The sequence below is a fragment of the Chenopodium album genome, chromosome 27 (genome assembly GCF_948465745.1).
Source record: "Chenopodium album chromosome 27, dcCheAlbu1.1, whole genome shotgun sequence".
NCBI classification, from domain to species: Eukaryota; Viridiplantae; Streptophyta; class Magnoliopsida; order Caryophyllales; family Amaranthaceae; genus Chenopodium; species Chenopodium album.
In genome coordinates, this window is record NC_137860.1 from 31,969,787 (window position 1) to 31,983,577 (window position 13,791).

A 13,791-nucleotide genomic window follows, 5' to 3' on the forward strand; every position below is an offset into this window, starting at 1 on the left:
TTATAATTCACAAGCATTTTCAAGATTGTGGTATTGAGAAGGTAAGAAGGCAAAACCATGTGAATGCCTTAATTAGATGGGTCATCCATTACATCTACAAAATCTTTATCTAACACACTAAGGATTCGCCGCGATTCACCTTAGTATATATATAACTACCTTAGCCTTCATATTTTCATCAAACTCAAAATCCAATTCTTACAAACACTAAACAAAAATACATCTCTTAGCTAATTAAGCTTCTTTCTCTGTTTCGAACGATTTTATTACAAAGATGGCTATTCGATTCCCTTCCGTGCTCTCTAGTGCAAAGCAAATTCTTAGTAGAAATCAGCAATCAGTAGTACCTAAAGGGTACATCCCAGTTTATGTAGGCGATCAGGTTAACAAGAAGAGATATGTGGTGCCGCTTTCTTACTTAAGTCACCCTGCATTCCAGTGTATGCTACACTGTGCTGAGCAAGAGTTCGGGTTTAATCATCCTATGGGCGGTCTGACGATTCCTTGCTCTGAAGAAACATTCTTTGAGCTAACTTCAGAACTCAAGTAGTGTTAGCAGAACGATGCTAAGAACAGCTAGCAACGTTTCAGATTACTTGCAACATTAATTTTTTGGGTTTTTATTCTGTAAAGATGTTTATTGACCCTATGACAAACTAACCTGTATAGTACTGATGATGTACATTTTCCCCCATCTGCATGATTCAGAAGGGTGGTTCACAATATTTTTTAATGGAATCATTTTTTTAGATTACAATTATTGCCTTGCTTCTATTAGTTTGTCAGATTTATGTGATGTTCATATTCATATTCCGGCCTAGCTACAGCACACAGTTCACCCGTTCCTGATACTTGATTTCAAAATGACCGCGAAAATGTACTTTAAACAACACCAATGCCAAACTAGGATCAAATAGTTTTTATAGGCAAGAAAGAATGGAGATTTTCTCAACATCTGAAGTTGTCTATGCTATTTTGGCAAACTAATAACTCTGTAATTAAGATAGGTAAAGCAATTGCAGTGATATAATTACAAGTAAATCACCGTACCTAACGTGTTGTTGTTTTAACAGAGCATGATTCACTGAAGCTCATTATACATCAAATCCACCTAGCTAGTCTACTAACCAAGTATGTCACTAATTTACAAGGGTGGCTGCTGGACTTAAGATTAACTTGAAATGCTGATTTCTTTCGCAATCAGTGGTCAGGTTATCGAGTATGTCCATGACAGTGGTCAGGTTCGGAGAGGCTAAGAACGCTCAATAAAATTTCTTAGAACTTACACTTAAGTCACACCGGCCTGATAACACTAGGCAACCTAAGTGAACTTGAACCATTTCTAGGAACTTTCCTGATTATCATTAAGAATTAAGAAATGTGATACACATCAAGTATATGTTGACTCACATAAACAGAATGTAGTTGTGAAAAACATATATCCAATTATACAGCGAAGCTGAAGCTATACATTCAAAATACGAGACTGAGGCAGGTACAAGTGTACAACAGTAGGAGACCAACACGAACAGATAGGTAACATATGGAAGCTGTAATCAACAATATTGTCTGAACTTCTTATTGAGTACAACTGTAAGATAAAGGTGCATTATAGGTGAGGCGACTAGTTAGTCAATTAAAATGATTCATACCTTAAACAGCATCCGGGTCCTGATGTTCACTAGCAGAGGTATAAGGCATTCACATGGGTATGTTGCCTAACATACAAGATACAAGTTGCAAGCATTAGCAATAAATAGCAACTTATAAGAGTACATACATGTCACGGAACAAGTAGATCAGATAAGTGTACATCAGTACTCTCAAGGTTAACGTACAAGTTGCAAGCATTGGCATTGATACAGCAACTAATAGGAGTCACGGAACAAATGGATAAGAGTACATCAGCAATTTACAAGCCTTGAAATTGATCGGATTATGTAGGAGTCACGGAACTAGTAGATAAGAGGACATCAGCACTCTCAAAATTAAGGCCTTAATACGCTTAGAGAACAAAACCATGTGAGAACCTTGATTAGGTAGGTCATCCTCATCCATTTCAATCAGTAATAATTATCCGAATGTCTAATGAAACACGGATAGTATTAGTACTCAAACCATTATATAAATGGTTGTTGAAGCCTTTAAAATTGCATTATTACTCAAAACTTCTTGCTTACTAAAATCTCATTTCCTCCCAAGTTCCGACCTCTTTCTCTATACAGCGATTATAAATAGCTACTGAATCCTTTGAAATTGCATTACACTCACAGCTTTTCTTTAACATTTCCTCCTAAGTTCCGATTTCTTTCTCTGTATTCTTCTCTCTTTTGTACAATTTCATTGCAAGGATGGCTATCCGCATTACTTCAGTACTCTCTAACGCAAAGCAAATTCTTAACAAAAGTCAGCAAGTAGTCCCAAAAGGGCACATCCCAGTTTATGTAGGAAATCAAGCTGATAAGAAGAGATATGTGGTACCAGTTTGTTACCTAAACCACCCTGCATTCCAAGACTTGCTAAGGCGTGCTGAAGAAGAGTTCGGCTTCCATCATCCTATGGGTGCTCTGACAATTCCTTGCACTCCAGAAACATTCTTTAAACTGACTTCAGAATTGAAGTGCTAATTATAGACAGAATGACATGAAGAGCAGTTAGCAATATTAGTTACATTTTATTTTTAGGCTTGTTTTCTTAGAAAATGTATATAACAAATTAACACTGTACATATAATGTATCTTTTTTCCCCCTTCTGCATAATTCAGAATGGTGGTTTTCAATATATTTTCTAAGGAAATAAATTTCTTATGACAATTTTCTTAGTATTCTGTTCAATAATTTAGCTTGTCATATATCTGCATCGTCTTTCTTCATAGTCCTGCAACAATTCTCCAGTATCTGATAATTTACAAGTAATGTACTGATAAGTATTCGATTACCATGAATCGCAAACTAGCTAGAACAGAGAACATATATGTATTATATACATTTGTAGCATACAAGAATGTGCCTGTTCTCTGTTATGAAATCATCAACCATTGACCCTCTTCAAATTTTGTTACTTTCAACTTACCAGAAGCAGGACCATATAACTGATGATGGCCACAAATTATACAGTAAATCCTGCACTTTTTCGACATAAGACCAAGGATAAATTCTTACACACATTACCAGAATATGATCCACCAAACCACTTAAAGAGAGATTTTATGCAAATGTCATCCCTGAGTGTACTCAGTCAATCCATTTCCGCGGAGTCAATTTCAGATCACCTCATCCTTCACTTGATAAAAGTACAGAATCTGTCCTCTTACCTGTCAGGAATCAGGAGTCAGAGCATCTTCATACTCAGATAATAACATTCTAACATGAGAAATGTATGTCAAATAACATTATCAAAGTTAGTTTAACCTACATATATTTGAACTTCATACATCCAAAATTCCATATGTTGTTTTTAATTTTTTCAAATTTTATATTCACTGCGTGATGGAGAGTCAAATGTGAATTCCTTGAATCATAACAAAGGGAGTCCGAGTAACATAAGACAAACATCATCGTCAAGCAATATAATCCCATACAGAGGCAACAATTCACCGAATTGAATAATCAGAATAAGTCACACCAGCAACTTGAAGTAAAACCTTATTAGCATTGGGGTCCTCAAATATACGAAGAGGTTGCACTTGCAAGGACATGTCACACACCCTCTACTTTATTAGTGTTGAATAAGACAGTACAGTTAGTTTTTAATAAGATCTAGGAAATATATAGTCCCGGTACTTGTAGGACTAGTCTGAAAAAAACCCCTCACGCCGTTCAGGTGGAGCATTCCCCTCAAATGTAACATGTAGGCCAAGCAAGAGAGTGGCTTTGCAATTTGCAATGCTAAGAAAACAAAGCCATGTGATTGACGGCAGTCCATTCAACGAGTCAGTCTTAGACTTAATTATCACAATTTTCCTCTATCAGCACCTAGGAAAAGCAGCAATTCCTCTATTATAAATACCTTCCTTAACCTTAACAATTGCATCATCACACTCAAAACTTCTCATTTTCACAAAGCCTCATTCAATCCTCTCAAGTTTCCACATCTCTTCAATTTACTCTCTTGCACGATTTCCTTGCAATTTAGAATGGCAATCCGTTTCCCTTCTGTACTCTCTAGTTCAAAGCAAATGCGTACAAAAAACCAGCAAGCAGTTCCAAAGGGGCACATCCCAGTGTATGTGGGAGAGCAAGCTGATAAGAAGAGATATGTTGTGCCACTATCTTACTTGAGCCACCCTGTGTTCCAAGACTTGCTACAACGTGCTGAAGAAGAGTTCGGGTTCAATCATCCCATGGGTGCACTCACTATTCCTTGCACTGAAGAAACATTCTTCAACCTTACCTCCGAACTTAGATGCTAATAGAACAAGATTAAGATCAGTTAGATCATGATGTTGTTTCACTTACAGCTCTGTTGCTGTGGTTTTAATATTTTTTAATTTTTTTCGATAACCATAGAACTGTACAGATTGATGTAACTTTTCCCCCCAACTGCATCATTCAGTGGGGTGGTATACAATTATAAATCCATTGACTCAACTTTCAGATTATATCTTTCTTGCTTTGATTTCAGTTTCTTAGTGGTTCTAATTGAATGTCCAGCAGCAATTACAATTATAATACCAGTGAATTATTTGTCAGAATATGACAGTAACAAATTAACAATTATAGACAGAATACAATTTTAACATACACTAATTAATACAAGTACTAAAGTTTATCCCACTTATATAATCAAGTCACATATCTGATTTTAATACTACCTTTCCTTATATGCAACCTTCTTACCAGAAACCCGATTCAAGATTTGCTTTGTCAAGCAGCAGATGAATTTGAGTTCAATATCCAATGGACGGCCTAACCATTATTCCATGCAGCAAGGAAACCTCTGGCTTCTCTACTTAAAATTTTAAGCTTTCAGTCTATCACATATCTGATACCACAATTCTAGCACATCAATATTAAGGGAACTTGACGAGAACATCAACATCTTCTGATTAGCCTAGTATACATACCAATTACCAAGTACAAAAGAACAAAAAAAAAAAAAAAAAAAAAAAAAAAAAAAAAAAAAAAAAAAACTTAAGTATGCTGTTTGAAGTCCATATACTTGTCCATTAATGTCTATGCAGGAAGATGGCTAGGATAATTAATCACATTCTCGAACGACAGAGCATTTGTCATTTGTATGATCGACTAATTAGCAAGCCAGTCAAAATCTAACAAGTAATCTTAATATTATATCATCACTAAGTTCATCTCATCTGTTCATTCTCCTAATGAGCACATGTCAATTAATAGCTCTGTCAATCGAAAAGTCGCCAAGTCATCTTCATCAGGACTTTTCCCAGGTGCTTTCCTTGTTAATGAGCAATGTAATGTGCAACCACCAACCAGACATATGGAAAGAAATATATGTTGACTGGCTAAAACGAGTAATCATTATACATACTTGACTTGTTCTAAAGAATGCAAAAACATTTATCACAGTACACAAGCTGATCGAAGCTTCATTTTCAAGTCCAAGGTCAAAATTAGTATAATTTGAGTAGTCCAACTCCAACAATACACATAGGTAGCTTCCTTGATCTATTTCGAGTCAATATAAGTGGTTACAGGTTACATACAGAAACTGCATTAAAGATAGTGTCTGATATGATTAAGTACAACTAAAAGATAACGCGATATAGGTGAGGCTACGAGTTGATCAAAATGAATCATACCTTAAGCATTCGGGTCATTATGTTACCCTAGTATATACCAATTCACATGGGTATGTTGCAATGATTAAATAGATAATAGTTGAGAAGCTAAGTTTACAAAGGCATGTGATAGCCTTAATTAAGTGGGTCATAAATTAAATTTTCGTCCACAAAATCCCTAGATCTCTAAGTAACATTGGCAATTCACCTAGTATAAATAGCTACCAAAGCCTTTGGAATTGCATCATCACACTCAAAATCATCTCTTGCAATCAAAATCATATCCAACCTCGATCTCAACTTCTTACATCGATCTCTCTATTTTCCTCTTGCACGGTTTACTCCCAACAATACATATATGGCTATTCGTTTCCAATCTGTGGTTTCTCATGCAAAGCAAATTCTTACAAGAAATCAGCAAGTAGTTCCAAAGGGACACGTACCAGTTTACGTAGGAGAGCAAGCTGATAAGAAGAGATATGTGGTGCCTCTTTCATACTTAAGCCACCCTACATTCCAACACTTGCTACAACGTGCTGAAGAAGAGTTCGGCTTTGATCATCCTATGGGTTGTCTGACGATTCCTTGCACTACAGAGACGTTCTTCAAATTAACTTCTGAATTGAAGTGCTAATGAACTGATGTGAAGAACAAACAACAATGTTGTACTGACTGTTAGAATTTTTTTTGGGTTTTTTTCGTAAAGATGTCTATCAACCCTGCACAAATTAACACTGTATAGAATACAATGTACTTTTCCCCCCATCTGTTTCATTCAGAGGGGTGGCTCTAAGGCTCTTACTTAATATATATTCAAAGACTCGAATTTTGAATTATAATTGTTTACCTGTCAATTGTTTTCAGTTTACCAGATTTCTGTAGTCATTGAATTCCTAATGGTCCTGTAAGGCTGAAACAGTTCTGTAGTTTCTGACTTTTCGATACATCCAATTGATGAGTTAACTTGAGCCTAAATATGACCAACACAAACGAGAAACCAAGATAGAAAAAGCTAAGGTTATTAGTAAGCACAGATTTGAAAAATGAGCTTACTGATGAGTGAACTAAAATCTACATACTTGAGCATAAATACGATCAAGCAATTATGTAATATAACCGTTTCTTCTTCATTAAGGTCAAGTATAGAAAATGAAGCATTCATTAAGAAGGGATAGGAGAGTTCAAAATAAACCAAGACAATGGTATATCCATCAACTATTGTGATACTTAAAAGGGTTAAATTAGGCTTTTAAGAAGTTCTATGTGGTTTTATGTAACATTTTTGGACATATAAGATACATGATTCTGTAAGTCGAACACATGATCCTCGTTTCAGAAAAAAGAGTGTCCAAGTAACATACATAATGCATCATCTATCAAGGGACGAAAGGAGTAATTTCTTATTAGCATCTAGCTAGGTCCTTGTACGTACATTTGATCACATGAAAATGTTGGATATCATTTTGAAGGACTGACCGACAGAGCTTCCACTAGAGCACTACGACCCTGGAGATATATGATGCAGACTTGCAACTTGTAAGACACTGTTCTGATGGATTATCCATTTATCCCTCTCAAAAAAAGCAACATGTTGACATGTTGTACTACACCCTTTATCTAGGAACATACTTTACGTACTCACTCATATCATCTTTCTGTTAGGATCAACCTCAGCCTGTAAACCACATCTATGTGTGTATGTTATACTACGTATACTAGTATAGATTTCAATGCTTTACAAATTGAATTCAAAACTTGAATCCTTTAGACAGCAAAATGAAGCTTACTTTTGAGATGTCAAGTTAATTACATGTACGCTCATATAATGTGATAACAATTCAGGTATGTAGCTGTGTAGCAGTGTAGGGGACGGATTATTTGTAAACATGATCAACATTATCCCCCAATACACTATATTTTCTATTGTCACATATTAAAATGAGATGACATTCTAAACGAACATGTCAACCCAGGATCATTTCCAGGCACTTTTCTAGTATATGAGTTATGTGATGACTGATAGGAAACTATATATGTATCATTTATAAACCAGACATATCGAAACATCAAAGAATGCAACACACATTCAATCCGACAGTTCGTCTACAAGGTCAATCCTGCTAGAAAAAAAGTAGTGAATGAACAACACCGTCGACATACAGGTGGTTATGAAAACTATACACTAAACATTATTGTTTTTGAATAATTAAGTACAGCTATATAAAATGTAAATTGAGGCAGCACTTTAATGAAGATGAGTCACAACCTAATAGGAAAGGAATACAAGTACAAGCATCTAGGGTCATGAAATATACTAAGTATATGAACTTCACATGGGCTTGTTTAGCTTATAATTAACAGGCTTAGCAAATGACAAATCAACAAAGAAGAGCCACAGAAAGATTGATATGAGTAATAATCAGATTGAGTATCTCCGTTGGGGGAAACATGCGGGGCACGAAAACGAAAACCGACGAGAGAAGGACAGATGAGAAAGGAGGGCAAAGTTTTTGTATTGAGAAGCTAAGAAACAAAGCCATGTGAGAGTCCTTAATGAGGTGGGTCATTCATGTCTTTTTACACTAATTCTCTCGAAATCTCTTCGAAAATGTACGAATTTTGCTTAGTATAAATAGCCTACCTTAGTGTTTGCATTGCATCAAACTCAGCTCAAAACCTTCTCTAGCAAAAAAACTCAAATTCAACCAACTTTTATATATACACCTCTCTCATTTTCGCTCTTGCACGACTTTCTTCCAACTTTCAACGACATGGCTATTCGATTCCCTTCCATGCTCTCTAAGGCAAAGCAAGTTCTTGCCAAAAATCAGCAAGTAGTACCAAAGGGGTACATCCCAGTATATGTTGGACAACAAGGTGATCAGAAGAAATACGTGGTACCGCTTTCATACTTAAGCCACCCTACATTCCAAAACTTGCTACAACGCGCTGAAGAAGAATTCGGGTTCAATCATCCTATGGGTGGTCTAACCATTCCTTGCAGTACAGAAACATTCTTCAAGCTAACTTCTGAACTGAAGTGCTAGATTTAGAACAGAACAAATTAATTTTTCGGGGGTTTTTTTTTTCTTCATGATAGTTTAGTAACCCCAAGGAAATCTACAATGTACAGATGACAGAATACAATTATGTACTTTTCCCCCCTAACTGTATCATTCAGAGGGGTGGTTCTTCATACATTCTTATAAAAATTCGAATTTCGTGATATCATTTGCCCTAGCTTTTACAATTTCTAGTTAATCAATTAAATTTCTGTATTGTCTTTATTGTTGTAGACCTTGTAGTAATTATTCAGTTTCTAATACTCTTCAATCTAGCACATACTGAACAAAACTGATTGGAGGATTTGGAGCTGAACTGAACTAAACCGAACTAAATTGCTTATGAGAGAAGGATATTAGGAATTAGGAACTGAACTGAACTGAAATTAAACTGAAGAGAACAGGCCCTAACATGAAAGAAAATCCAGGATAGGATAAGTACGTATATAAGACACAATTTCTCCAAACATTTTATTTATTTATTTATTTATTTATTTTTATATTAAAATCATTTGCTTAAATTTATGTGTTAGTAAAAGTGTAACACTTCAAGAAGAAAAAAAAAAAATAAAAAAATTGAGGAAGTTATGTAACACTTTATCCCAAAATCTATATTACACCTAACAATATATGTAAATATCAAAATTCCTTGTACGATCGGTATAAATACAAGTCATTTACCTTGATACACCAAGATTTCAGTACAGTGCTTGTCACTAAGTTAACATGCTACCATCCCCATGATATTTTAGCTTACTAAATCAAATTAGTCAATTTGAACCTGCATATTAGAGCAATTATAGTAATGGTCAGGCATTAGTATATATTATGTCAATGCAACAATACAGAGATAATTACAGTAACTAATTAAGTGTTAATTCGTTACATCTATATATGGAATATACAGATTTTCATGTCAGGCTAATTAAGTTTGAAGCAGTTCCAATTCCGGGTTTCCTGAATCTGGAATAGACCTAATATTGAAACCGCGCCTTCCTAAATTACATACATGAAATGAGCATTTGAAGATTTTGAACATTTGCCTAATCCCAAAACAGAAAATAAACATCTTAAAGTACAAGTATGTACATGATTTAACATCTTTAAATGATGATATTCTAATTATACTAACTTAACGTGATTAAATGCATGATATTAATCTCAATATTAGCTTACACAAGGCCACATTTAGTGGATCAACGACTGAGACACAGGTGATTATGAAAGCTATGTGTGTATATGTACGATCTGACGACTAAATTGATCACAACCATAAGATAAAGCAATATAAGTGAGCAAGTAGCAAAGTTATAAAAGTTAATAAGTCACAAGCAATTTTATTGATTAGGTTGAAAACAAAATTGTTTACATCTGCGGTCCTAAAATTCACATGATCTACTGTTAAGAATATACAAGTAATCTTCAGGCAAGAAGAAAGTGACTTGGAAACTAATGTGAGCCATAGAAACAAATGGAGCTACTCATCTCCCTTAAACTAGGACATTTTGTGGCTATGTGATATCCCTCGATGAGTCGAGTAAATTAGTCTATATTCATTAAAGGAATACCGCGATTTATCTAGTATAAATAGCAACTTTAGGCTTTACAAAATTATTCATCACTCTCAACAACTTATCTCTTCCTAAAAGCCACTTCCTCCTTCCAACTTAAAACATTTCAATCTCTCATTTGAGCAATTTCATCTCGAAGATGGCCATTCATTGCCCTTCACTGCTCTCTAATGACAAGCAAGTCCTTACTAAATATCAGCAAGTACCAAAGGGGTATATCCCAGTTTATGTAGGTGATCAAGGTGATAAGAAGAGATACGTGGTGCCGCTTTCTTACTTAAGCCACCCTTCATTTCAAGACTTGTTACAGCTTGCTGAACAAGAGTTTGGGTTTAATCATTCTATGGGTGGTCTCACAATTCCTTGCTCTGAAGAAGCGTTCTATGAGCTAACCTCTGAGCTAAACTGAACGATGTGAAGAACAACGAATCATTGATCTCTAAGTCATTGCTCTTTAAATTTTTTGAGGTCTTATTAACCTAAGCCATAACAGTTTAACACTGTACATATGTATATTATTCTCCATCTGCCTCATTCAGATGGGTGGTTCTCAATATATTTTGATTGACTCGTATATATTTCTGTTAAAGGACTAACTCAACCAAAAGTTTAAATTGATGGTTGAAGCCCACCATGATTAGTTCATGTACTCTATCAATTTTAATACATCTGCCTTAATTTTCAGTCTTATTGTGTCTCAGACTTTTCTGTTGTTTATCATTGTCCTGCAAAGAGCAAATCTTATGCTTTCGATACTCTCTTAATACGATGAATATGTGTTTACTCTTTAACACAAATGGCAAACCAAGAATTGACAGGGTCTTCGTTTCACAAAGCTTTCTATCTTCTTTTTGGCAAACTATATCATAAAAAAGTACTAGAAGTGAGCTGAGTTGATTGCGCAGGAAACATAAACAAAACCAATTTTCATTAGCTATTTATTTTGCTTTGTTAATAAGAGTTTGTTTAATCATCAGATGAACAGCCAAAACACTCCATTCAATGCGAAAAACTTTGATCATATTACTTAAAGCTCGAAATCTAAGTACAATAACAAATGAAGAAGTAAAAATTTTGCAAATTAAATATACTTTTTCAACCCTGATGTCACCAATAACTCTATAAGGTTATAAATCTATAAGATAGTTAATTAATCTCAATATAGGAAGAAAAGAGGAGTTTTTCAACCAACTGTCTCAATAAATAGCTTTTCGAACAGATGATTTTCCTAGTACAAAGATGTAACAGAGGATTTTCATATATCAATTCATTGATATTCCTAGTACAAAGATGTAACAGAGGATTTTCATATAAGACTAAAATTATTCCTCTGTATAGTCATATTCCAAACACAAAATGTGCCAACTCAGCGTATTCAGGAACTATTTTAGACACAGACCTTACATACCCTTATCCATGAGCAATGTTGTATGCAATTATTAATCAAACATATAGGAAGAAGTAAACAAGTCTCTTGGCTTACTTGCTGGTAGCTAGTCAAATACAACTATCTAAGGCCAGCGACAAACGCATACGAACTATATATGGAAACATATTGCCAAAGTTGATTAAAAACATCTAAAAGATAAAGTATTAAAGTGATCAGATGAGGCAACAACTCCATTAAACCATTAATCAAAATGAGTCGTACCTTAATCACCATCTGGGTCCTGATGTATATTTGGTAATTGGTATACGCCGTTCACATGGGTATGTAATACATATAATTTACAAGCATTGCAAACAATAGGAGCCAAGAAAAGACAGACAATAATAGCACTTCATCTAGCAATTATGCAAGTTAATTCCTCTGAAACAAAGACATGTGAGAGCTAAAACAAGGTGGGTCAGCCATGTTCGTCTACACAAGTTTTCTATGCAGTAGTTCTCCTTAGTATATATAAAGCTCACTAAGCCTTTGTTTATTGCATCACACTCAAAAACTTCAACTCTTCCTTACAAATTAAGAGATTATTTTTTGAAAATTCTGTCTTTCTCGATCTCTTTCAAACAAATTCCATTGCAAGGATGGCAATCCGCTTCCCTTCTGTACTTTCTAGTGCAAGGCAAATACTGACAAGAAATCAGCAAGTAGTACCAAAGGGGTATATCCCGGTTTATGTAGGGGATAAGGCTGATAAGAAGAGATATATGGTTCCGCTTTCTTACTTGAGCAACCCTGCATTCCAAGACTTGTTACAGCGTGCTGAAGAAGAGTTCGGGTTTAATCATCCTATGGGAGGTCTCACAATTCCTTGCTCTGAAGAAAATTTCTTCAGCCTAACTTCTGAACTGAATTGTTAACAGAAAGATATGAAGAACAAACAGATCTGTTCATCTGTCATACTTTCTACTCTAACTTAGGGGTTTTTTTTTATGAATGTATATTCATCTTAGACAAATTAAACTAACATTGTACAGATATACTTTTCCCCCATCTGCATTATTCAGATGGGTGGTTCTCAATACATTATTTAATGAACGTAAATTTGGGATCATACTAGCCTCACTTTTCATTTTTCGCTTGTCAAATTTTTATTTACAGTAATTTTTCTACATATACAGTCTCTGATCTGCAACAGTTTTCTAGCCAGTCTTTGATTCTCCCCAACTGAGTTATGCAAATGTGATTAATACGAATGGAAAAGTAGGATAAAATACGCGTATGCATGCTGTAACTTGGCATTATAACGAAAGCAATTAAGTGTTCACTATAACTCTTATATCACCATCATTATGTTATGATCATCCCTACACAGATATAATTAGATCACAGCTTCGTCAGTCCAAAACCATCAGTTTAGAAACATACAAACAATTGATGCCCCTTTCATCTTCTTAGCAGTCAGTCAACGCCTGAGTCAACTTTGTACCTCCTGCTAACTATCCCATCAGGAGTCATGGAATCTACATATATTCTGTGCTATGAATATTAAAATTAAGGTCAAGAGATTCTAACTACCGTGGCAAATCGATACTTAGGCAAATACAGAAACTAACAGGAAGGAATTTTTATGGGGTTGTCAATACTTACTGTATTGATGAGGCATATGAACCTAAGACTACATTTATCCTAGACCACAATATTAATGACTAGGTCAACACTCAACAATTCATTGGTATGGCCTTATGGGTACAGACATTAGATTGTATGGCCAATATGAAGGTGAAACAAAAGTATGCAGAAAGCTGAGTTCCTTAACTTTTTTAAGTTTTAACTGTACTAATAACTAAATCTAGGCGTCGGTCTGAGAGTCAGACACGGGTCCTTACACCATAATTTTATAAGATATACATCATTAAACAGCAACCAGTGAGTCCAAAAAAAATCTAATTAATATGACTTAATCCTGAACATCTGAGTCCTTACATTGCATCTACCAAAGTACCAAGTGCGCTAATTCA

At 35.0% G+C, this 13,791-nt stretch overlaps 2 protein-coding genes and 2 pseudogenes across 2 annotated transcripts; all 4 read left to right on the forward strand.

Moving 5' to 3' along the window:
* The first annotated feature begins 274 nt into the window (after nt 1–274).
* Nucleotides 275–1,256, forward strand: LOC145620062 (auxin-responsive protein SAUR21 pseudogene; annotated as a pseudogene).
* A 1,095-nt stretch (nt 1,257–2,351) lies between these two features.
* Nucleotides 2,352–2,627, forward strand: LOC145620063 (auxin-responsive protein SAUR21 pseudogene; annotated as a pseudogene).
* Nucleotides 2,628–10,525: 7,898 nt separating this feature from the next.
* Nucleotides 10,526–10,795, forward strand: LOC145620064 (auxin-induced protein 15A-like). The gene has a single exon (XM_081674715.1). It carries the CDS (start codon nt 10,526–10,528, stop codon nt 10,793–10,795), a length of 270 nt encoding a protein of 89 aa, XP_081530841.1.
* A 1,619-nt stretch (nt 10,796–12,414) lies between these two features.
* Nucleotides 12,415–12,690, forward strand: LOC145620066 (auxin-responsive protein SAUR21-like). Its single transcript, XM_081674716.1, has one exon. It carries the CDS (start codon nt 12,415–12,417, stop codon nt 12,688–12,690), a length of 276 nt encoding a protein of 91 aa, XP_081530842.1.
* The last annotated feature ends 1,101 nt before the right edge of the window (nt 12,691–13,791 follow it).